The sequence below is a fragment of the Acipenser ruthenus genome, chromosome 3, assembly GCF_902713425.1.
Source record: "Acipenser ruthenus chromosome 3, fAciRut3.2 maternal haplotype, whole genome shotgun sequence".
NCBI classification, from domain to species: domain Eukaryota; kingdom Metazoa; phylum Chordata; class Actinopteri; order Acipenseriformes; family Acipenseridae; genus Acipenser; species Acipenser ruthenus.
The window spans coordinates 32,549,543-32,576,189 of record NC_081191.1 but is presented as its reverse complement, the minus strand read 5'-3'; the positions used below and the strand labels follow the sequence as shown (position 1 = coordinate 32,576,189).

General features: G+C 36.4%; 1 protein-coding gene across 1 annotated transcript; it reads right to left on the bottom strand.

Annotated features, from left to right (window-relative positions):
• nsun2 (NOP2/Sun RNA methyltransferase 2) lies at positions 1-26,627 on the bottom strand. Its single transcript, XM_033993052.3, has 19 exons — positions 26,259-26,627; positions 25,154-25,308; positions 24,393-24,497; positions 24,204-24,309; positions 23,839-23,910; positions 21,722-21,806; positions 20,642-20,834; positions 19,859-19,933; positions 19,380-19,510; positions 18,783-18,856; positions 18,441-18,571; positions 12,337-12,433; positions 9,253-9,401; positions 5,159-5,251; positions 4,675-4,810; positions 4,350-4,430; positions 3,903-4,041; positions 1,740-1,779; positions 1-692 (listed from the first exon to the last, which is right to left on the bottom strand). The coding sequence occupies exons 1-19, from the start codon at positions 26,331-26,333 to the stop codon at positions 428-430; spliced, it is 2,202 nt and encodes a 733-aa protein (XP_033848943.3). The 5' UTR covers positions 26,334-26,627; the 3' UTR covers positions 1-427.
• Positions 26,628-26,647: the final 20 nt, after the last annotated feature.

The following is a 26,647-nucleotide window of genomic DNA, read 5'->3' as shown; positions in this document are numbered from 1 at the left end:
TAAACTCATCCTGTACTTTATTTGTCAAACTGCAAGTTACTGATATAATTTTATTAAGCTTTCAATTTGCCTTTAGAAGTTGTTGCATGTGGAGAAATAAAATTGAAATAAACAATTTATAATAAAACAAACATCAAGAGTCATTATGACCACTCAAGTTGTCACTTTTGGTCTAAAATTATTCTCTGAATTGAAGGTGCCTGGACTTCTGCTTTTTGTATGCTATGAAGGCAGATCGTCAAATTCTTCGGGCTAACTCCTTTGTTCAAAACATAAGATTGGAAGTATGCGAACAATACAGTACAAAACCACACAGATATTAACAAAAATAGCTTTTCCTTTCTCTGCTTTTTTACTGTCTTGCAACTGCACCTTGATGACACCAGTGTACAGAATATAAAATGGCACTGCAAATTATTTATTTTCCCTATTTAGTTTCAGCAGAATAGGGGCTCTTATCAGTGCTCTCGGTTTTCAAGTCCGTTTCCATGGACATGGAATCTGGGGCACAACCTCCCTCCTGCCCCTCAGCCTTGGCTTCGAAATGGTCATACCGTCTCTTCTCCTGGAAGACCTCGACCCCCAGCATTCTGAGGTAGTGAAAGCGGTCATTTCTCGGAACAAAGGCTCGGATGGAAATCTTTCCCCTCCATCCGCACAGCTCAATGGGACACTGTGGGGCATCTTGATTCCTACGAGATAAAGAAAAGTCAAACGTTTTGTTTTTACCTTTAAAATCAAATAATTGTGCAAGGATGACAGACCATGGCAATACGTGGCAGTTAGAATTGCTAATTCGTGGAGAGGTTTCCAAAAATGCTGCGAATGTCAAGGTCAATAAAATGGCTTGAGTCATCTTAAAATGATGGATTGCCTTTTGATTCCAGTCCATATTACCACAGGGCATCATAATCTAGATAAACCAGCCCCAGTCTCATGATCCAAACACAAATAGAAATAATTTATGCTGGAGCCAACAACTTATCAGCTTTGACATCAAGATGTTATTTTTAGGCTCTGAATTTACAGAATTCAGAGCCTATTCAGAGCCACATGCCAAAGCACAGGGTAAAAATAATTAGGAAAACATTTACGAAGACAACGCGTCAACTAATAAGGTGCCAGTAACTTGCAGAATAACTTGTACCAAATATTTCCAGATGTGCACAGCAGCAGTATACAGTAGGTGGATATTATTTAGCCATTAAAATGGGCTGTTGAATGCTTCAGATGATATTATTGAGGGAAAATATTCTATAAACTGATCGCTCTCCCTTTTGCTGGCTTTCACACATGAAAAATAAAAACTGCAAACTTTCTTGTTTGTATACATTTGGGAAGCAGCATATTAATACTGAATACTTATCAAGAATGGATAAGAAGTGAGGGTGTCCGGTAGTGGCTCCCCGCATGGGCAATCTGAAGGGTCCGTTTTCAGCTGTATAATATTGTGTATTTGCGTTTTGCTGTGTTGTACTTGGTTTTTAAATTTGTTACATTAAATATGGCTCTGAAAAAACAACATTAGGTGCACACAACTAACTGTCCAATCATTTTGCCACACACTTCTGAACAGACCAGTTTTGCAATGTCGCCTTATTAAACTTTAATAAACTGCGGTGAGCAAAACAAATTCAAAATAGTAAAACATTTCTTCACAATTAGATAAGCATCTTTCTAAATGCACGTAAAACTAATATGCATCCCACTGGGGGATAGCAAATATTCAAAAGACTTACTCTGGGTCAGGCTCATATCTCATTACAATGCTTCCTATATCTGGAAGTGAAATAAAACAAAAGAAATGCATCAACAATTTTATTTTTTGACTTTGTCACATTATTTTAGATTTTGTCAAACAATAAGCAAATAACACTTAACTCTTTGCAGTCCATTTATTAAGTGCGTGTCAGGCACGTCAGGTCCAATTTATTTTCACACGCGCAGTTAATTTTAGACGCGCTGTTTAAAAGTATTTTTTTCCCCACAGTCAAACGGGTTTAAAAGGCACTGCATATCAACAAAGCACTCACTAGGCATCTCCAGCCCTGCCCCACCCTTTCGTTCGCTATAGCTTTCACCTATGTAAGAAATAAATAATAAATAATAATAATAACAATAATAATAATAATAATAATAGTCGTACATACCGATCAATCATCTCCTGATCACTCGTTTTATCACCAAACTCCTCAATAATGCGATCCAAGCCATTATTTTATTACTATAACATCTCAAAAAAGCTCTGCAAATGTCCGTGTTCTCTGTGCGCTGACGCACTATCAGCCAGCTTGTTTACTTATGACCGCCCCGTTATCTGATACTAGAGCCATGTATGACTAAATCATGAGATACGCCTTTTTTTTTTTCGACTTGTCTCGGCTCCTGTCGCTCCCACTCGGCCATTGAATGGTTTTCTTGGCTTTTTCCGGACAAAAAACGACTAGAAACCCGTTTTTTGCGTTTCTATAATGATGTCGGACAGGGTCCGACAATGGACCTGATAGGAATAATTGCAATGTCGGACCAGGTCTGACAATGGACCGCAAAGGGTTAAATGCCCATTACGAATGCAGGGTCTGTAAACCAACCTTCAAAAGTGGCTTGTTTCAACCCACGACTATTAGGGTAATAGGTAGTAGGTATGGGTCGGTATACCGGTTTAGGTACATTACGGTATTGATACCGTTCTTTTTATTCTACACCGCAATTATCGTAGTTACTTTATACAACAGTTAATACATTTTTCAACTGCAAACATGCTTCTTCTAAATCAAGCGATACTTGCAGCCCCAGGAAAGAGTCTGATGAAGATCTTTTTGTGAACTGATACTGTATTTTGATAAAGGTTTTGAAGGAAACCGTCGACACAGAATACACGTTTCAATGGCTGCGTTCTGAGCTGGATGCTCTTGGCTGGTGTGTCTTTCCCACGTCGCACACAGTTTCTAGAGCAACGCCTTCTCCAAACCTTGCAGCGCAGCACACATTTTCAACGGCCTGTATTTACATTTGTCTGGACAATCAACCTATACATACTCAGTTTGATGTACTTGATTACCATTAACTTTATTGTAACATTATACATCAATGATCACAGATTTAGTACATTATGTTTGTTTTAAATAACTGACATGTATTTAATATAGTGTTGACAAGGCTGTGCTGTAAGAACATGACCAATGTCTCAATTAAAATTAGCAAAAACAACTGCAGCAGGATAGCCAACTTATTATCAAAGTAGTTTTGTTTAAACAAGTTTTTTACACTATTCATATTTTCTTAGGTAAGTCAAGAAATGTTATTTTTTGTACAAACTCCACATGTGTAATAATCATTAGTCAAGCAGTATTGGAAGAGTACTTGTGCAACGTCATATGACGTGTAGCTAGAAATCCAAGAACACGTTTTAGTATTAAAAATACATTTTTAATGGTGTTGCTATACATATTTTATTTATCTGGTGCAAAAATTAAACAACTCATCTCTGCTCTTAAACAAAAACCTGTATTGATACATGTTTGTGTTTTAAGCAATAAGACCTATCATTTCCTAATTCCATTTACCATCAGCTGAACAAAGTATTTATTTACTTCATTTTATACGTTAATGTTCTAACAAACTGCTGCACCATGTCATTTTGAGCAAATAATAGATCTTAATACTGTTGTAGTTTAGTATACAACTTTTGGGTGTTCTTTTATATATATATAAAAAAAAATAAAAAATTGGGTAGTAAAATACAAAATACTGAATGTTTAAATAATTCCATGAAGTGTGATTGGTTTGTTTTATTTGTGTGAATTACAGTAATTTAAATGATTTACATTAGTATTTCATCGGTTACCATACCGAGCAAATTGTATACCGTCCCATCCCTAAGGGGTAAAATCTAAACTCACCCAACTGCTTAGCCTGCGCGTGTGACTGTGCTCCCAGTTTGCTGAGGAAGGGGTTCTCTTGCGTCAGAAGCACCTTGATATCTTCTACACTTACAGTAATGATCCTGGCATTAATATATGGGTAAAGAGAATAAATGCCCTGGTAGGAAAAAAATTAAATCAGCGTGTTAGAAATTGTAACAAACTAGAAAGGGTTAAATAAAAGGAAACTAAAAGCTTGAAATTAGTTGACATGTGAACTACATATCATTGAAATGCAATACAAACAGCAATTTGGTGCAAATTATCCAATATCTATCTATCTATCTACCTACCTACCTATCTATCTATCTATCTATCCGATGAGAAATATTTGATAACATTGAGTATTATTAGGAATCAAATGTGTATTACAGAAAAAAAGCTCAAAACAAGCAGGGAAGGCAATTAAAGAAAACGGAAGGGTACCTCCTGTGCAAGCCTGTAGGCACATCCAGACTGTTCCCCATCATTATTACGGGACCAAACTTTAACACCTGTGTTAATAACCTATCAAGAAAAAACAAACATAAGTTAAAAAAATAAATAAAAAAAAATAGCAACATCCCCCCCTTCTCTCCCCACTGTCCCTATCAAAACAAAAACTTGAATGCAGTCCAAACTAAAGTACTGAAAAAGAAAATGAGTTGCCACTTCATCATAATTTAAAACAGCACAACATTGTTTAAATGATAACCATTCTGTAAAACTTGAATTAAAAGGTTTCAGGCATCAAGTGTGGTGGCGGCCTCACCTTCATGCGCTCGCTGTTATTCAGCAGCACGTTTCGGAGCTCCTTGGACACGATGTACAGGTTTAGTTTCTTCCCGTCGTGAGTTCTAGTTAGCACATTCAGCTTGGGAAAGTTGGGTGCGAGGTTGTAAAACTTCCTGCAATTACAGACTCACAGTTCAATGCTGAGGAAAGTATTTTGGAGAACGCTAACTTTCACTAGTTTATTTGGAACATACGGGACAATGGGGAAAAACAGTGTCTCCCTTAAGTTTAAGTCCACGGCTAAAGGCAATGTGGGCTCAGAGTTGGGAGTTGGATAATTGATGTAAGAATGCTTAAAATATTCAACAGACAAAAAGGCCGAATGGAATGCCTTGTTCCTTAAAAATCAAATACAAAAAGGACAAAGCAAAACATCACCATGTATTATCATAATAAATCAGGTTTTGCATTTAAACGTGTCCTATCTGGCCTTTCTCTGTACTACATTGAATAGTTCTTACTGGATTGGAGGGAACACAGGATCATCCTCAGACAGGAACACAAAGGGATTTTTTTTGAAGCCAAACAGCTTCATCTTCTTTGACGGAGGAGGGCTAGAAATAGAAAGTGTTTCATCATGTCAGCTGGGATGTTTGTGGATGCAACACATCAATAGGTTTGTACACAAAACTTAAAATGCAATCTATTACGCAGGAAACAAAACAACAATTTAAATAAATTTTAAAATATAATCTTATATAAAACACATCTGTAAGCTGAAGCTACTGAAGTAAGAGTATGTATTTTATAGGTGCATTCAGTAGTAGTAGTAAAATAGTATACGAGTACCACTTACACTAGATGTGCATAGCATACCGAGTCCTTGTGTTTGCCTTCAAGTCCACCAGACTTTACAAAACTGCTTTTGCACTACAAGCCAAACTTTTTGCATTAGGAGCCAATGGCTCCAAATCAAATTGTTGTGTGCCACTTTAGAAGCCAGCTGGTTGCTACCACATTCAACTGCTTAAAATACATCAAAAATTGCCAAGACGCTAAAGGTGATACTAAAAAAATAACTTAATGTTTGTACTCACTTGTTTGTTGCCTCATTCTGCTGAATAATGACTGCAAAGAACTTGGCATATTTACAGTGTATTTGAGAAATTTTGCAAGTGTTGTGTATGGAATTGGTGACTGCACCTTTAATTGTGTACAGTTGTAATATGGGAAACAGCATGCTATTGCTGGCATGCTCCATGCTAGTTGGTGAAGTGCGGATCTGAGATATTTTGGTAGTATCTTTTGGGTAATTTGGGTTGCCATGTAGTTTTATTTTAGGGAGAGAAATATTCCTTCCAAATGCCACAAAACGAATTATAATATTTGGCCTTGCATGACTACTGATATCGTGCAGCTTTCTTAAACCAGTTTGAGGAACCGCAAGTGCAGCCTGCCTTGTTTGTAATTAAAAAAAAAAAAAGCATGTGAAACAAAACCCACACACAAAGAAAAAAATAAAAAATAAAACAAACATTCCATAAGAAAGCTCTACGTACTATACATGTATTATTTGCTAAACATTTCCTGACTGCATGTACAGTGGTTTGCAGAAGTATTCACACCCCCTGCAAAGTTTTCACATTTTGTTGGCACCTGAGCGTACTCCACGACGCTCTCAAATTAGACTTTACATGTAGAATCTACACAAACTACTCCACATTGATAAAGTTAAAAAATGCATATACACTATAAATGGTAAGATTTACAGAGAAAAACAGATTAAATTCATTTGCAGAAGTATTCAACCCCTTTGTTACTGCAGCCCTAAATCAGCTCAGGTGCAAATTATTTGTTTGAAAAATCACAAAATTAGTGAAATGGTTTCAGCCTGTGTGTACTCAAAGTGGTTTAACTTGTAGATAATTTCCATGAGGTATATAAAGACTTTCAAGATGCAACTCACATAGTGATCCAACAAAGCAACCATGAAGATCAAGGAGCTTTCGAAACAAGTCAGGGATAACGTGGTACAAAGCAGGAGAAGGGTAGAAGAAAATTTCAAAGGCGCTGATTATCCCTCTCAGCACAGTGAAGTCCATCATTAAAAAGTGGAAGATGCATCATACCACCTAGACACTACCCAGATCAGGTCGCCCTCCCAAACTGAGCATCCAGGCAAGCAGGAAACTGGTTCGGGATGTCAGTCTGAAGCCAACAATGACCTTGAGAGATCTGCAAAGTTCTGTGTCTGAGATGGGAGTCAGTGTTCACACATCAACAATAAGCCGGTCCCTACACAAAGCTGGTCTGTATGGGTGGCAAGAAAGAAGCCATTACTCAAAAAGCCTCATCTTAAAGCATGTATGGAGTTTGCGAAAAAGCATGTAGATGATACTGCAGAGATGTGCAAAAAAGTTTTGTGGTCAGATGAGATAAAAATTTAAATTTCCGGTCTAAATTCCAAGCGTTACGTCTGGCGCAAGCCCCACATTGCACATCACCTAGTCAACACCATCCCAACTGTCAAGCATGGTGGTGGCAGCATCATGTTATGGGAATGCTTCTCTTCAGCAGGGACTGGGAAGCTTGCCAAGATAGAGGGGAGAATATATGGTGCAAAGTACAGGTGAATCCTTGAGGAAAATCTGTTTGAGTCAGCCAAGACTCAAACAGGGGAGGGAATTCACATTTCAGCAGGATAATGACCCGAAGCACAAAGCCAAAACCACACTGAAGTGGATGAACAAAAAGAGAATTAATGTTCTTGAGTGGCCCAGTCAAAGTCCTGACTTGAATCCAATCAAAAATTTATGGCGAGACTTGAAGATTGAAGTCCATCGACGACCCAACAAACTTATCAGAACTGGAGCAATTTTCTCATGAAGAATGGGCAAAAATGTCACCATCCTACTGTGCAAAGCTAGTAGAGACCTATCCAAAAAGGTGCTTCTACCAAGTATTGACTTAAATGGCTGAATACTTATGCAACCAGTAAATTTCGTTTTGTACATTTTCTTTGCAAGTTTTGCTGACATTTAAGCTCCTCAGCATATAACAGTGTTCAATTTAACCACTACAGCATTGAATAAAAAAGAAAGTTTGTTTGAAAAACTGTGCGTACATTATTTGTAATTCAACAAAGTGACATTATTGTTAGGGGGTGAATACAAACCACTGTATATATACGCACATATTTAATACGTATATAAGTTTTCTTACAAAAGTGTAGCTTCAGCAATTGTGATCCTTATGGAGCTAAAATACCAGCACTTTAGCTAAATGATATAAAAATTATCCAGTCAAAATGTTTAGTACAGTACATTTTTTTTAAATACGGGTAGTAAATCTACAATAGGCTATCCACACCCACATTTCCCACTACATAACATTTATACTACCCAAATGTCTGTAATAATTTTAAATGTTGAATAAACGGTGACAAAAAAAAAATGAAAATAAAAAGCTGATTTTTCCTATTTGGTCAAAGAGCTTGCCAAGGCTGCTTTCAGCAGATCTCAGTTGTTAATAAAGAGTTGCTTGACACTGCCTTGTTACAGTAGAAAGTTACACAAGGTTATGTCACAAACAGGATTTTCACTGCTGAAGTCTTGTGAACAAAGACAATCTGCACTTTTTAGCATGAGAAGGAGATTTACACACCCTTTTAAGTTGAAGCATGTTTTGGCCGCGCACTTCTTATAGTATGAGGAACGTGCGTGATGTGTGTGCTACATCACATTCTCACGACAACTGAGAGTTTCTAATCTGCAAGGAAGCCCTGCCAGTATTACATCTCGGATACAGGGAAATGTGGCTCCTAGAGAAGATGCAGCAGACAAAAATAAAACCTATTAGTGTTGACTCAAAAGTTTACTTAGGCAACCCTACGATATGACTGGCAAAAGACATTGGTTTTTCATCTTGACATGGTAACCTTTTCACTTCTGTTTTTTCTTTTGTTTATAATTGACCTTTTTGCTGGGTTTCAGTCCTTAATTATAATTGATTTCTTTATTTAAAGTTTTCAGGGCATTTTGTTAATGGCACATGTGCAACTCACAAAACTCAACTGTATTTTTGTTTTTTCATTGTTCTTATTCTAAATTTCTTGAATAGTCACCATCATAACAGTTGCATGAAACTGTGCTTACTGTATTCTGCTGGTGTAAATACAGCACCTCTGGACTTTTGGCATTTGTATTAGATCCGATTGTTACCATCCTTCTCGCACTCTAGTTTAAAACATGTAATATGCTGGCTTATAATTATTATAATATATTATTTTTTTAACAGACCAACATCATAGTCCATTCATAAATATTGAGAAAAATATACCAGATTAACTTATATGCAAAATGTGTTATCAGTTTAAGAAAATAGGGGTAAACGTTACAAAAGAATCAAATGAACTATTTATAAATTGCTACAGTGGGTAAAATGCTATGTGCGACCCTGCACTGAGCCAAATAGACTGTTGCTGCAGGAGGAAGCTGAAGCAGCTACAGCCCCACCTCTCCCAGATGTGCTTCGCAGAATACAGTAAATCTTCATGGACAATACCCATACCAATTTTAATTTGCACTGCATATGCAAGCTGTGACGCAGTTCTCACCCACACACTCCATCTTGCTTGACAGTGCTCTCCCTAGAGGCCTCAAGGTCCTTTGGTTTGTCCTCCATCGCAGCTTCTCCTGCCTCATCAGCAGTTTCAGCAGGGGTCTTTTCAGCTTCAGCTGCTGGCTCGGTCCCTTTATTCCCAAGCTAAATACATAAATATAAAATACAGCTATGTGAACCTAGATAGGTTTCTGCAAAACAATGGCATGAAAAACTGTCCGATTATTACAGCTCCCTAGGATTTCAGTGTTTGACCAGGATCCTTTCTGCAGTATAGTAAAATGGACAGATTTCACAAAAAGGACAGCACTTGACATTTACTGCTTCTAGCCCAGGCTGGGGGCTGGGAGGTGTGGGTGGATATTTGATTAAATTTGCATTATGGCTGTGTTGCCAAGACAGACAAAGGGGAAACGGTTTGAGTCTTAGGAGCTTAGGTGTTGGTGCTTCTCTACAGGGCTAGCTGATAGCATTAATTACTTGAAATGTATCCTGCATACTTAAATAACAATCCATGACAAACTTATTAAGTTAAAAATAAATCTTAATTACAAAACAATGCACCCTTCTAGATTTCTTGATTGGTGTTTCACCTCCAATACTGTTAAACGAGTATTATATTCAAACACACATTTTCACTGCAGGCTTACTAACACGGATATCAACATACTACTGTGTAACTTTTAACAAATAGTTACCGTTTAGCTTTGGATGAATTGTTATTTACTGACTACACCTATTGTCGGATTCTGCCGCCCAGGGGTCGTGAAGTTGTCATTAAGGCATAAGGGGTGAAATTACAGGCATTTTTGCAGAGGGAGTATTTTTTACATTAGGTATGTAGATTATGTTTACAATTAGGCATGCTTAAAATTTAAAGGTATTACGATAAAGAATCAAGAAGTGCAGTGAACATATTTATTGACTGGTGAAATACAATTCAAAGTTGCTGCAGTATGTCCACTCTTTTGTCATTTCAAATATTTTCACAAAACGAAAACAAAACATTAAAACTTTAAAGCTACAGTGTGCAGTGCAAAAGCATACCATGAAAAACCACATCTGTAAGTGAAAACCGCTAGAAGGCGCAACATTTAAATATATAAATGCATTACATTTTCAGTCCACTAAAATAAAGTCCTTTGCTTAATCTCTGGAATGTAAGAAATTGCAGTGTCCAGTGTGAAAAAACAACACAAAATAATAAATTAACATCCAAAGCACTATAGCATTAAAATGTTCAATACAAAAAAAAATGTCTGAGTTACAAGCTCTTGCAGTGTCAAAAATATGGATTGTCGTGTAACAAGAAAGCGTAATCAATCCGAGGGCGAAGTCTGTATCTGAATCATCAATGCACACAGCGATAGTTCAAAGTGGGGCGTTGACACGGCAGAATCCAGTAATTTAAAAGAAAAACAAAAAACAGGGCTTTAGAAACAAAACAGTCGTCTTTCAAGTTTGCAGGAAACAGAAAAAAAACTGCAGATTGTTCACAGATAACTGCACATTTTCTTCATTTAACTGTCCTTAGTAAAATACTGTTTATTTATTAAATTAAAACTCTTGTCCTGTGTTAAATATTCAGTTTTTTGGCATATATTAAATCTACTGTAATGCATAGATATACAGGGGCCATGTGTAGTTTGTATTTCTGTGTTTACAAAAAAAAGATGCGTTTTGTAATTATTATTTATGCTATTAAAAACTATTTATGTTGAATATTACAAATGCTAGTAACTAGAAAACTTTTTTTATATATACATGTTATATAAATGGGAGTACAAATAACCTTCTATTTTTGGATCAATATCTGCACTTCAGAAACATATTCCAGTAAGTTTATATTGATTTATACAGATAAATTCGTACCCCTGCATGGTCCGTGCTTTTTCTAGACTCTCAAATTGTATCTATTCATAAAAGAAAAAAATTCTTTAACAGAATATTTGTTTGTTAGTGGCCAAATAAGGGCCCATGTTAACTATAAAATTAAAAAGGACAGCTCAGGTCTGGGTTTTAAGTGTAAACGCACTAAATGTGTCTCAAATGCGAACTAGAAGGTTTATTACAGAATATGTTCTATAAAAGCTGATAATCAATCAGTTGAGGTTAGGGGATTAACTGACTGTTGACTAGTCATAATCTACACAGCTCTTCTTCAGATGAACAAACTGAAGTCTAATTTGACACTTGCAAATGTTGAGGCTTGAGGACCAGAAGGTAGCAGTCCTTTGGCAACCCAAACGTTAAGATAAAAGATGATCAAAGTGTTTTTGTGCAATTTCCCCATTTATTAATTATTTTACCCATCATAACTATACTACCAGGGAAATATTCAATTTACTGCCTGCTTTTCCCCCTGTAGTTGAATTCTTAACACCAGCCTCTAGAATCTTCGCATTGGATGCGCATCAGAGAATTTTCTTCATTACAGTCAGGTTTTGCCAGCCAGCAATCCTCACTGGGGTTGACAGAGTCCCAGTTCAAATATATATATATTTTCCTCTCTCTGCTGCCAGTGGAAACTAACCGACCAATTTACTGTCACACCTGCCTCATTTCCATCTACTGTACCATGGGACATCAAAACACAGTTGTTTAATATAAACATTTAAAAAGTGTAATATTTTAGTACTAGCAAACAAGTCTTTCAGTTTTAGTTAAATATAATGAAAATGAGGCTAGTTTGAGACCTTTTTGGCCTTTCATCTCTTGTATGTTATTATTTTATTATTATTATTTATTTCTTAGCAGACGCCCTTATCCAGGGTGACTTACAATTGTTACAAGATCTCACATTATTTTTACATACAATTACCCATTTATACAGCTGGGTTTTTACTGGAGCAACTAGGTAAAGTACCTTGCTCAAGGGTACAGCAGCAGTGTCCCCCACCTGGGATTGAACCCACGACCCTCTGGTCAAGAGTCCAGAGCCCTAACCACTACTCCACACTGCTGCCTTAAAACGCTGTAGCCTTTTAAGGGCAAATACAACGTTTTCGTTTAGATTTTATGGGGGGATTAAATATCCAACCAGCTCACTACAGGTTTTATTTATCCATTCATACTGTACCTTTGGATGACATCTATTCCAAGGCATTGGGGCTTTCTTAACAAGCACAGCCACAAAGAAACCTCCCGTGTTCTGGTGATGAGGAAGTATCCGCATGCTGTAAACAAATAAAGAAATATAAGAACACCCCACTGCAATACTAAATAAATGTCAAAAAGGGACAGAAGTATTAGGTTTATCCCATTATTGATGCAGGAGGGAATCTTAACAGAGCATGAACACCCCTATCATTGCAAAACACAGCCGTTTATGCAGAACAAAAAGCAGCCAAGTTTTTTTTTTTGTAGGAAAGCATTCGAATAAATTGAAACGCTATTTGGTGATGGCAAGATCATTCAATACCGCCACTGTTTAGATACATAAAACAGGAAATAGCCCGATTCGCACAGGACTAAAAATAACCACATAAACAGACTGTTTCTGAATTTTTGTGAAATCTGTGAAATTTAGTCCCGTGCGAACCGTCCATTTCTTTTTATGCCACAGGTCCTCAAAGCAATATCAGCCTTCACAATAAACCATAATATAATATTAAAATTGGTATGATCTGTCATGAGATTTTACAGTTCAGTAAAACGCAACGATTGGGCATAACCAAACTGGTGACGGGCAAAAATACAAAACATAATTGTTGACTCTTCAATGGATCCTTTGAATGGTGCATTTGAAGATGTATGTAGAAACACGCAAGGGACAGAATGGTTATTCTAGCCTTTGGAAAAGAAGGTACAACGAAATTAGTTATTTACACCTGGTTCATTGTTTACAAATCATGCACAAAAGTGTCTTCTCTGGCCACAATATCGCATTCCATTTTGAATTTACCAATTTTCCTTTGTAAAAACTAATCCACGTCTGGGAGGTTACTAGACATCCTCTGTTTTTGACTAACTCCGAGGACAAGTGGTTTTTAGTCCCGTATGATGAGTCACTTTACAAAAACATTTTAAAGTACCCAACTCACATAGTTCTGATCAATTATTTTAGTACAAGTGTAAAACAAGTGCCAGAAGGAAAGAGAAAATCAGCATGATCCTTAACATATTTATTAGAACAATTATTCACACAACTTAAAAGAACTAATTGTGTGCGAGTTTGATATTTTACAGTCTACTGTATGGATGTGTATGTTTATTTGTGTATGCTTAGTGTTCTTAGTTGGTAAAACATGTATGTCTTGAAACCACCAGAAATAAAAGGTGACTATCTGTACTTTTGCCTCATGTTAATCTTTTACTCGTATTTTCATATTGCTTGAGTGTACAGCACAAATAGCAAATTTGACTTCACTGTCCCAATACTTATGAAGGGCACTGTACTTCCCATGTAATAACTGCATTAGCTACTGTATATTCATATCCTATCCATATTATTCTAGGTTTTATTTAATATAATCTGTGAAAAAAATAGTAACTTTTGTTAGTGTGATAGTAAAATAGACAAAGTATTACACGGTCATATACATATAAAACACAGCTCGAATGTCATGCATGAAGTAGAACAAAATGATACGATTCATATTCATTCTTTCTACTTCTAAATCTGTATTATGGACAGACATATAATGTAATAATCAAATGTAGAAAGTAGGGGATATATATATATATATTTTTTTAATACAGCAGAACCTCGGAGTTCCGAACAACTTGCGAATGGAGGTTCGTAAGTCTGAAATGTCAGAAGCTCTGAAAATTAGTTTTTTTAAACAGTACTATAAAAACGGAAAAAGGCTAAACTTAAGATACCATTGAAATCATAACTGTAGCAAAACACAGATTTAAATGTCTAGGAAAACCTGGGTTAACAATAGTGCTTGTTTTTAAAGAAAATGCATTCATGCAGTTTGCTCAGCAATTCAGCCTCTAAAAACTTTCCAAGTAAAATTTTTCGTACTTGCTTTGAGATCTGCCTCACCTTTCTGGATACATTTGTTGGTACAGTAATTTTGTATTATCCATGACCAGCATGCCGCTTACGAGTGTCTATCTGCATGGGTGAAAATGGCCAATGGTCATTTTGACAAACTCCTGGGGCAAAACTAATCTTTTGGCTGGGGACCCAGTTAGGCCCCCCGAAGCTCTGGGGTTGTACATGTAATATCTCTGCTTAACTCAATCAGATGTGGTTAATACAGGGTTCATAAAGTTTTCTATTCAAATTTCAAGGACTTTTCAAAAGGACCTTCAAGGACCATTTTGATCATTTTCAAAAGACCTAATTTAAAGAGTTTGACAATTTTCAATGTTGATAACTAATAGCCAACTGCAAAAATAAAGCTTTTGCATTAGCTTATTTAACTGTATAACACAAATCTAAATTATACTCACTTTTCAAGTATAGATAAGCTCTGGACCACTAAACTTTCTTATTCAGTAACACTGAGTCAGTTTTGGTACCTATAGGTGAGTGATTCATTCTAAAAGTACAACAATTCAGAGTTTTAATTTTAAAAAAAATGGTTTCAAAATCATAGGTAGGGCTTCTATTTTTCAGGTTTTATTAACTGTATTTTCTGGTGCTTATTTTTAGCTATTTTCGAGTTTTATGTAAATCGTTTTTTTTCAGGGCTTTCATTTTTGATACACTGTATGAAATTTGTATTTTTGGTTACTTTCCAAAATGCTTTTTTTCCCCGTCAGTAGTAGTAACTCCACAGTACTTGCACACTTAAGTAATACCTTCTTTCCTTTGCTGTCTTCCACAACAAAATCCCTATGGCCACAGACACATTCTTCTGGGGGTTTTGTGTGTAGGCATTTTTGTACATTTCGCCACAATTCTGTTTTAATTCCTCCATATCTTAACTGTAATACATCTTTAAAATCAAGCTAACAAGCCGCCATCCTGATTGTAATCTGGTTTTAAATCTCGCAAGCAGTTTCCAATAGAAATGTAGGAATGTGCTGTGTAGTTAGGGCAGGTTTAAAGTATTCACAACAAATCAATGATATATACACGTCAGGAAGGCGAGACATTGTCCAGCAGCACTGGGAAATGTACTTATTATTTTTGTAGTAGGTTTTATTTTGTAATGGGAAAAGCGTAACGTCAACGTGAACTGATTAACCATTTCCACAGTTTTTTCGGTGTTTATTGTCTATCTACCGATTTCTTTTTTTTGTATCGGGGGTGTTTTATCGGTTAGAACCGAAAATCAGAAGCCCTAATCATAGGTTAAAGTGGGGGGCAAACTGAAGTACTAACTGCCCTTGACAAAGGTATGTTAAACATAACGAAACGTTGGGATGTTGGCTCTTTGAGCTAAAACGTATATATACACACAGTTTTAGTCAAAAGTTTACATACCCCAATGGAAATTTATAATATCAAGAAATTTCACAAAAACAAAGAATTTTAGGAAAAATCTTTTGTAGCAAAAGTTTTGCGGATGAGGAAAAAAAAAGTTAAAAACAATAAATAGTAAACTTTTGTCATGAAGGATACATTTTCAAGACAACACTGCATTTGAATCTATCCTAGATTGCCTTGTCAAAATTCGAACCGTTTTAAACCATATTAAAAACTATTGTTTTTTTAGTGCACAGTTGGTCGCCGATAGGCTCTTTTTCTCAATTTGTTTCAGAAACGTATAAACTCTGAAAGGTCACAAAAATCAAGTACGTGAAATCACACACACACATTTTTTTTGCACTTCTACACGAATCATAGGAATGGACCTGGGAGAGGCCACTTTGATGGAATTCCCTCTAGACTGAAAACTTTCACCCATGTATCTGGTTTCATTGTACGCATGGTTGAGTGACTGAGTGTTCGGTAGACCGGTCAGTTCATAAGTTTGGTGTTCGGAACTCTGAGGTTCTACTGTACATGCATTTCTTGATATTTCTTTAAAACATCTAGATCTGTATTATAACTACATAAATGCATTTGCTTTTAGATCTGTATAATAACAGGCATGGAGATTGCCAGTTAATGAATTCAGATTCCTGGGCAGGTGTCTGACCAGCCAAGTGCAGATATATTTATAGAACCAGCAGCGGTCCTGAGGAAAATGGAGACAGTGTTGAGGTGGGGTATGCCACTGTTACAAATAAGATCAAACAGCATGCATAAAAAACATGAACTAGGTAAAATATAGACAGACCCTTGACATTAGTATATGGACATGTACAAAACCATGTTTATAGTTTAATATACCACCTGTTTGCAGTAATGTTTGTATTGCTCTGCAACCTGTTGACAGTTTTATTAGTTGTTTACTATTTCACCATGTGGTGAAGTTGGTTATGTTGCGTATTATAACCAGGGATCCTAGTTTTCTGCACATCTACGCTATTCCACAATTAAAACAAGACTAAAATTGAGCTCCCCCACCCCACCGTCACATTACAAGATACACAAAGTACTACTGTAGAAAAGTTAACACAGGAAGTATTTATTGGTACACTTTTAAATTCTAAGGAAGTTACAAACTCACCAGTGCAATATCAATCAATATAAACAAACTTACAGTACCATTTTTCCTTAAACATAAGAAAAACTTCTGTGTAGTAATAATAAAAACCAAAAAATGGTATTCATATTAGTTTATCTCCGAGTTAGTCTTTGTCATCTGGGTGGCTATTGCCAAACTCATTGACCCGCTCTTTAGGGGTGATTTTTTTTTAATCATTATTATTTATTTCTTAGCTGATGCCCTTATCCAGACTTACAATTGTTACAAGATATCACGTTATTTTTTACATACAATTACCCATTTATACAGTTGGGTTTTTACTGGAGCAATCTAGGTAAAGTACCTTGCTCAAGGGTACAGCAGCAGTGTCGCCCCTGGGGATTGAACCCACGACCCTCCGGTCAAGAGTCCAGAGCCCTAACCACTACTCCACACTGCTGCCCCAATCATTTTCGGCATATTTAACAGCTTGTTCGGTAGTAACAATGCACTGGATACTGACGTAAACTGCAGCTACATTTTAACATGAATATAACAGTGCACCTCGCTCAACCTCTGTACAACAGAAGCAGTTTTATTGAGCAAGTATGTTTACGTAAATTTAAAGCGAAATTGTCGGTGTTGAATATTATATATGATTATTGTATTGATTTGGTTATCAAACAAACAAAAAAAGCCTTACATGTTTTTTGCCCCATCCCAAGTGTAAAACTAAAAATGCTCTGCCTGCACAGAAAATCCATGTTTTTCCGCAGCAAACGGATCCCGGATTATAACTATAGGTTCAATCATGAATATTAAAAATTGTCCAAAAAACTCCCTTTAGTTTACTCTAGGTTACGTATGGTAACAATGTATATAAAAAAAGGGTTCTATTGAAAAGATTCCTCCAGATGGTAGAAAATAATAAATCTAAATTGCGCTTTAATTTGTTTGGCACCATACTTTCCACCGCTAAAATAGAATAACATATCACACATCGTGACCTTTCTTCTCCATTTTAACATTGACAGTGATGCCAAAAGAACTGTAATCTGGGTCATATTTTTGTGATCTGCTCAATGATTTGGATGTAGATGCCTGAACACCGACATCCTCATGTTTCCTCTTCCACATAACAAAGGCCTCCATCTTAATAAAGTACTTGATGAAGCTATTCCGATCCACCGCACTAACACATCTTTCTTTTAATGCTACGCCACTAAAGCTCAGGTGTGTCGCTAAAATGTCTTACTGTATATTAAACTTGTTGCTAATGACACCGCCCACCAACATTAAATGCAGCCAATGGGCCGTGTCATTAGCAAGGAGTTTGAACAAAATAATCACAACCAATTCAATGTACGGTATGACACTACTGCGACACACCCGGGTGTTGAGACACACAGTTTGGGAAACACTGGGTTAAGCAATCATCCGAGTCTGACCGCATTGCTCAGAGTCAGGAGACCAAAGTTCAGTTATTTTTATATTTTTTAAAACACCAATTTACCAATACTTTATTCGGGGCACGAATTTCAATCCTGATCTTTGTAGCATACCATGTCACTGGCAATGACGTTGCAATAATGCCCTCTAGTGTTTGCATAGCATAAATACCTTGAAAAGTTTTACACTGCAGACTGACTAAACCAAGAGTAGTTAGAAATTGATACAGCCTTAAAACACTCATGGCTTATATACATACCATCTCTCCAGCTTCATTTCTTTGAGCTTTTCTGGATCAGTTGGAGGGAACATTGTAGGACGGATCTGTGTGTGTCTATTCTGTGGTACTTCTGACCAATTTGTATACCATTGACCAGTTTTAGTCATGAGCTGCAAAAAAAAAAAAAAAAGAAGTTAGAAAAAGAGTAGTGAAAATAGTAAAAATAAAACCCTCAATAATTTGGTAATTACTCTGCACTTAAGATTGAGACAATGAAATGGAGGGTTCCCAGTTTGGTATATAAAGAAAAATGTAAGTTCACAATAACCAAATTATTATAAAAAAACTAAACTTGTACATTATAATACAATAAAAACAAACCTTCCAGGATGTAACCCCAGGCACCCACTTCAATCTAGGCACCTCATTGGCAACATCAGCAAGTTCCAAGGCACCTGAAACAAACAAGAGGTCTCTCTCAGAAGTGCTTTCTGAATACAAGATAACATTTCAAGACATTGCCAAAACAAATTCTAGTTATTCAAAACAGGTAAAAAAATAATTAATAAATAAATAAATACATACATACATTTATTAATCATTACATTCATTATAAGTAGCGATTATACTTGATGCTTGAAAAAACAGCTGTATTGAGTCAGTTTACAAGCTCACCACATCATGGAGACAAGGATGTAGGCTATTCCCAGAGCGAAGTTATCAACACATTGGCCCAACTATTTCTCTACGGTGTACCGTAGTTGTAATGAACCCACTTTGAAAATAGCTTCTCTCCTCACTTTTTACATTTGTTTTGCTTCATAAGAGGAATTTAAACAAACTAGGCTATCAACAAGGTCTTTAACAGCAGAGAGCACATTCTAAACCAAAACAATTTCACAAAGACATGCATTTTGATTAATACGACAATTCAGCAATTATGACAGTCAACGATTAACAGACACACCGATAACTCACCTTCACTTTTCTCCAGCAGTGATGCAATAACAGCCTCATCCTCAATAGGGTTCAGAGAGCATGTAGAATAGACCATCCTTCCACCTACTGCCAGCTGCTCAACCCCATGGACTGCAATTCTCATCTGCAGCCTATATATAGAGAGAGAGAGAGAGAGAGAGAGAGAGAGAGAGAGAGAGAGAGAGAGAGAGAGAGAGAGAGAGAGAGAGAGAGAGAGAGAGAGAGAGAGAGAAAAGACAAGACTAGTTTGTTTTTGGCAAGTATAGATCAGATCATACAATTTTAGCTAGTTTATATATGCAAATGGGTATTCAGGGACATGTTTTACCTACTTAGGCATCTCAGACCAGCAGATGCCAAACCAACTTCCGGATTCCATTGAATTTTCTCAAAGCTGCTTGCGTTGGATTAACAACCCTCAAAAATGCCACCTGATTTTTCTCATGATTTATTAGATGCCAAACAATCCTGGTGCTTACCCATGTAAATGAAGACTGTTGCTTGTTGTCCATTTTTTCCACACGTCAATGTTCTTTCTCATAGTCCCATCACGACTGTTTGGAAAAATACAGTATAAATGAAATATTTTCTTATTTTATATTAAAACAGTGACATAGCCGTTTAAGTAACCACATATTTAGCAATTACCATTTTTTTTATTTAAACAGTGACAGTATATACTGTTAAGACTGATTAAATATACCCTATAATTTTGCAAAACCTGTCAAACAATGGCAATGGGACATTTCTGCCCTAAATGTTTAATGTTTGTATTGGATTAGAGTTAAGCAAAAAAACTTCTGGTTAGAAGCTTGTAAGCAGAGCATTAATCACTGCAGTGCAAATAGACAGAAATCAAGAATGTGGTGGCGAGGGAATAATAATAATAATAATAATAATAATAATAAACCATTGGGGTTTTACTTTAACTTTGTCATAAGCACAGCTGGAAACAGGGGACAAGTAAAAGTTACAGAAAGGCAATATAAACAAACCAATTCACATTAAGCTGCACAGGGCAACAGTTGTAAAGCATAAATCATGTAAGATCACTAGCATAGCCATTACAAAATCCCTTCACTGTAATCAGCTTCTGCAGTGAGAATGCCTCCCTGCAGATTGTAAATATGAACATGAGCTATAGCCCTTCCACAAGTGTGAACATTTTGGCCATTGCAGGATTCTCACTGTTGCAATTTTTCAGACAACTTTACAAAACAAACAGGGACAGATTTGCAAGTAATTCAAGAACGTTACTTTACCTGCAAGGCACGTCACACAAAATCCTGTCATAGAAAAGAATATCCTTTTTGCCATCACAGTCTATCTGAAGCCTTGGGATGTTGGTAGCATCGTGGTTTACAACCACAATACAAGGACTGTTTAATCTCTTTGCCTGGTGAACCAGTAGGTAGCAACGCTTGTTGTCCACATCGTTGGCAATAACAAAACCCTCTGGGGAATTGAAATACAAGTATTTATGGCTAAGGTCCACGAAAAACAAACACTATTTGGAATCACTACATTTTAAACACATTTGGCATTCTCCACACCGATATAACACAAATACTGCATACAAGCCACAGGTCCAGATGCATGTACTGCAAAAGGATACAATTAATTCATTTTCTCCAGTTAGAAAAACAAAGTTTTACTGCATAGCTGTTATTCATACTTTAAATACAGACTGCATTTGCGTAATTGGAAAGATTTACATTTTAGGAGATGTGCTGAGTTTTTACCCTATACAAGAGGTTACATAAATGTAGATGTTTACGAACTTCTATTAAAAGTTCCTTGAAGTCTTGCTCCATAATGGTTACCAGCTTACGACCATGCAGTTAATGTTGACATTTTTCATCACCATTCGACCCCATGCGATTTCAGATCGCAGACGCATGAGAAAAGGCTGTAAGACTTTCCAAAAAAGATGCACGTCACAATAGTGTGGATGACGTAATTCTGACCTGTCACACAGAGACCCTCAACTCCAACCAGAAATGATGTCGCAGTCTGAACTATAAACCAACCTTAAGTCTCCATTGTATGGAATGTCAGCGCCACAGGATACTTTTTGCTACATCTGCCTGCATTGCACAAACATCCATGGCAACCAATAAGAAATATTGACACATTATTAGACTAGACATTTCCAGGTACTTCAATATGTTAAGTTAAAAGATTACATGATGGTGAGGTTCCTTGGACAATTTGGTGTTGAATGACTTAATGGTCATTTAGTTTTTTTACGTTAGATTCCAGTGGGCTAATAAATAAATAAATAAATAAATAAATAAATAAATAAATAATGCAGATGCATTTTCTGAAATGCTGAGGATTACCTGGAATGGGACCATCCATGTTAGAGTGTAGCATTTCAATCAATTGTGCCATCTTGGAGCCAGGAGCTGCACACATGTCTAGAATCTAATTGGAGAACACTCAGTCTTGTTAAAATAAATGCACTTACATAGTTCCTATGGCAGCAACAAAACCTAAATTATACTTGTTACAAGTACACAGAAAATGTTGCCTGAATTCTTCCTACTAAAACTTCAAAAATACTTTTCTTGGGTACTTGGAAGGTTTTTTATAATTTCAATGGATATAAAGATGAGCAAAAAAGACTGTATAAAATAAATAATACCACTACTGAGCTATACTGTAATTTTCCAACATGTGGAATATATTTGACTTTATTAATGATTCAATAGAATCAATCAAAATTACACATTTCTCAAATTATAAATTTTTTTCCCCCAAAAAAAAAATCACAATTATTGGCACCCTTGTTTTCAGTACTTTGTGCACCCTCCCTTTGCAAGGATAACGGCACTGAGTCTTTTTCTATAATGTTTAATGAGATTGGAGAACACATTGGGAGGGATCTTAGACCATTCCTCCATACAGAATCTTTCCAGATCCTTGATATCCTTCGGTCTGCGCTTATGGACTGCCCTCTTCAATTGAAACCACAAGTTTTCAATCGGGTTCAAGTTCGGAGACTGAGATGGCCATTGCAAAATGTTGATTTTGTGGTCAATTAACCATTTCTTTATGGATTTTGATGTGTGCTTGGGGTCATTGTCTTGCTGGAAGATCCACTTTGGAAGTTTCAGCCTCCTGGCAGAGGCAACCAGGTTACTGGCTAAAATGTCCTGGTACTGGGTAGAGTTCATGATGCCGTTGACCTTAACAAGGGCCCCAGGACCAGTGGAAGCAAAACAGCCCCATAACATCAAAGATCCACCACCATATTTTACACTGGTGTGCGTGGCCAAAGAGCTCTATTTTCGTCACCTGACCATAGCACCCGGTTCCAATCGAAGTGCCAATGCCGTTTAGCAAACTCCTGGCACTTACGTTTGTTGGTTGCTCTCAATAAAGGCTTTTTTCTGGCAACCCTTCCAAATAGCCTATTGGGATGGAGGTGGTGTCTAGTTGTAGATTTGGAGACTTGGTGACCCCAAGATTCAACCAAGCTCTTTAATTCTCCAACTGTGGCCCTTGTATTTCCCTTTGCCTCCTGAACCATCTGCCTCACTGTGCGTGGGGGCAAGATACACTTGCGTCCTCTACCAGGCAAGTTTACCACTGTTCCAGTGGTTTTGAACTTCTTAATTATTGCCCTAATAGTGGTAAGTGGTATATTTCATTTTTAGCTATTGTTTTGTACCCATTGCCTGATTTATGAAGGTCAACAACCATTTGTCTCTTTTCATTTGTGAGTTCTTTGCCTTTCCCCATGGTGAAGGATGACAAATGGATTTCATATGCGTGTTTTTATACCCCACCAATAATTCTGACAACTACCTTTTTGAGAAAAAATGGTATTACTTGTTAATAAACTTTCTCTGAGCAATTGTATTAGAATAAAATAATATGGTTTTCCCATATATTTGAGCATAAAATATAGCTCATTACCTGTGTTTATTTTATACAGCCTTTTTTGCTCATCTTTATCAAGGGTGCCAATAATTTTGGAGGTGACTGTGTGTGTGTGTGTGTGTGTGTATATATATATATATATATATATATATATATATATATATATATATATATATATATATATATATATATATATGTTTTGCGCTCAGGAGAGGCAAAGTAAATTGGTACGAATTACAGCCAGGCCTCATGTTAGCATACACCATTAGAGTTACCACTAATAGCTCTGCAAGCACACCTCAAACCCTGCTATGCACTCCTAGGCCAGATTACAGCCCAGGCTTGTGGAGGCTTGAAGGACTAGCTGGATATAAAAAACACTATGCAGATGAAGCACATATTGTACACAGCACTTTTTTTGAATACCTTACTTTAAAATTATCACTTAACAAAAGATGTTGCATTGCAATTGATTTTATGAGTCCTGTTATAAATTGTACTCGCATTAGTAAAATGTATTTATTTCACAAGAAAATGACTGCAATCATATATTTACCCATCCCCCACCTACCTTATGATGAGGCGCGATTTTAAGCAGCAGAGGAGGAATCATATTGACAGCTTCTTGTCGGCTTATGTTGCCCTGTGAAAGTAACAGTGTTTTACTGCTGGAAAATCTAGCACTACACACTTTTTTGTTTTATTAATTAACCATATTCTGTACACTTGCAGCCCAGCATGATACAATGTCTTGATACATTATATCATGCTGAGTAATGTTGTACTGTTGAAGTATACTAAAACCAGAATATTATAAAAAGGAAACATGGTGAATCAAGCAATGATGCAGTTTTTTGAGGAACCAAAGATATTAGAGAAGCTGTCTCTCTATCACAACAGAGTAATAAAACATTTAGCACAGCAAAACACACTTACAGATTCAGTTTCACTAACTAGAAAGTGGTGAAACTTTTCTAGCAGGGGTGACTTCCGCAGAATTGTCCCGCTCATGTTGGTGTGCCACGCCAGCTCATCTGGGTACCTGTGTTTTTAAAATAGACACCATACATATATTACTTTCACTTCTATGCAAAGCACATTATTGTTGGGTTTAAGTGTTCTTACCAGCTTAGTGGCTGTGGAGCCTCTATCTTTTGGCCATCCACCTCTAGATCTTGTATTTCCTTGAAATACTTTTCCTTTAGGTAATGAAGAATCTGTTTCGCATGGCTGATTTAAAAAAAACATATGTAACATTAGTATAAGAAAAAACCTTTATGAAATGCTTGTCAGCAATATCTAATGATGTGTGAATGTTTTGCAGCAGACAAACAGCAGTTCAATATCTTTAGTATAAAACAGGGCAATGTACCATCGACACAAAAAATACATTAAAAAAAAAGATTAAGTTGCAAATATTTGCAAAGTAGCTAAGAACTGAGAGTACATGATTTCAAATATTAAATACAATATCTAGTAGCCTGGATGTGCTGTTATTATGTATTAAAATATTTACTAAACTTTAAAAGACATTATCACAGCTCCTAGAATTATTTTTTGGGGGGATATATTTTGACTCTCTTGCTCTGTACTTTAAGACTGTATATTCACATAACTTCTTCCAACTCGACCTAGCAATGCAAAAATAGTTCTGAATGTGTTAAATCATTTAATCAAAACCCAATCTGATTGCAAGCTACTCAGGAGAACACTGTAATTAACAGTGACAGTTCTTTTGGGCACCATTTTATGTAGACAATGGCATTACTGATCTTTTCTTAATTGTGCAAATTAATTTACGCTTGCGATTTCACTTTGTGTGTGTTCGGTACTGTATGTGTCCATCCTCTGGCCAGACATATATGCATACAGTTTCAGTATTTTACCTTTTATAACCTGTAATCCTAATCGTGGCAGGCAGAGGTTCCCTCACTGCCTCCATAAACTGCTCCCATTCTCCCTCTGGAACAATTTTCAGCTTTTGATAATACTGTTCAAAAAGTTTGTTTTCCTTGATATCAGCATATCCAGCTCCCCAGCCCTAGAAACAAGGATAAAGCAATGAAAGTAAGTTTGCTTACTGTATGTATATACAAAATGGGAGAAACAAATTTAATAAATAAATAAATGAAGTAAACAATATCCAATCGTAACAAAAGCATGACAATCATTTTTACACAAGTAACCTAAACTAGATATATACATGCAATACAGAAAGCACAGGCACCAAACAGTGGTTTCTGCCAACAAAACAAGGTACAGTATGTCTGAAATGAGTGGGATGTTGCCCATTTTACTTTAGTTTAATCCCAATGAGAAAATAATTGAGACAATGTGGGGGTCTATACTGTATTCCAACGCTGAATAGTAGCTTGAAGAGAAGAGACAAAAAAAAATCAATACAACACTTATTTCAAGTCTCACTCTAAATATTTATTTTAAGTTATAAGCTGCTATAAACGTCCTGGAAAATCTATGTGTTTCCCCAATCAGAACATGCCAACATTACTGGTGTTTCTGCATTGAACCCTCTCAATTTCTTTAACAATTGCTTTAGTCTCAGGGAGAGGTATTAATGTCAGGGCTGGGACGAGACGTAGTGGAAACTAGATTTATTTCCACTTATTTCCACCAAGGTAAACCAATCATACTTATACTAGCTACTCGTGCATTACACACACACCATCAGAATTTAAAACAATCGCTAGACTAGGAACATTGGCCACGAATTAAGCCGCCGACTTCACATACAAATCACGTTTTTGTCTACAATTTCAGCCGACTGAAATTATTTGAAATCTTGTTGTTTTTGTTCATATTTATATAATAATAATAATAATAATAATAATAATAATAATAATAATAATAATAATAATAAAAACTGAATTGCACCGAAACCAGGATTTACAGAATCAAAACACTGAAATTCTACAGCGTAATAATACAGGAAAGTTATTTAAAGAAAAAAAAAAAAAAGTTCTGTTTACGTACAGCATTACTCCTTCCTCCGGGTTCACCGTTCCTGTCTTGTTGTTTTTTCTTTCTGTTTTTATTCTTTTTGCCCATTTTTGAGACGCAGACGACTCTGGAGATAAACCTGTTACAAATATTTTGCAAGAGGAAAATGTATAATGCACTGTACTACCCTGCAGAACACTGCCTGCAAAGTAACCAACAGTCCAACTACAACGCTGCAGAAGACAAACTCGTGTGTGAGGTTGTGTGTTGCACGCCAGCTAGGGAAAGGCCCTAGAGTAACTTGTGTAATGCCCGATCAGAATTTAGAAGCATACAGTAATGCTGATAATGCTCTTTGTCTTCGCAGTGTGTCCTTCAGGCATATAGAAAGACAGCAAAATAGTTCACCGTGGAAGCATATT

What these genes read in the sequence shown, in the direction of transcription:
- nsun2 (XM_033993052.3), bottom strand. Translation starts at nt 26,333, where the DNA reads ATGGGCAAAAAGAATAAAAACAGAAAGAAAAAACAACAAGACAGGAAC. An exon ending in AGGATTACAGGTTATAAAAG is followed by an intron (nt 24,498 to 25,153) that starts GTAAAATACTGA and finishes TTTTTAAATCAG; the next exon opens with CCATGCGAAACAGATTCTTC. An exon ending in AAATCGCGCCTCATCATAAG is followed by an intron (nt 21,807 to 23,838) that starts GTAGGTGGGGGA and finishes TTCTCCAATTAG; the next exon opens with ATTCTAGACATGTGTGCAGC.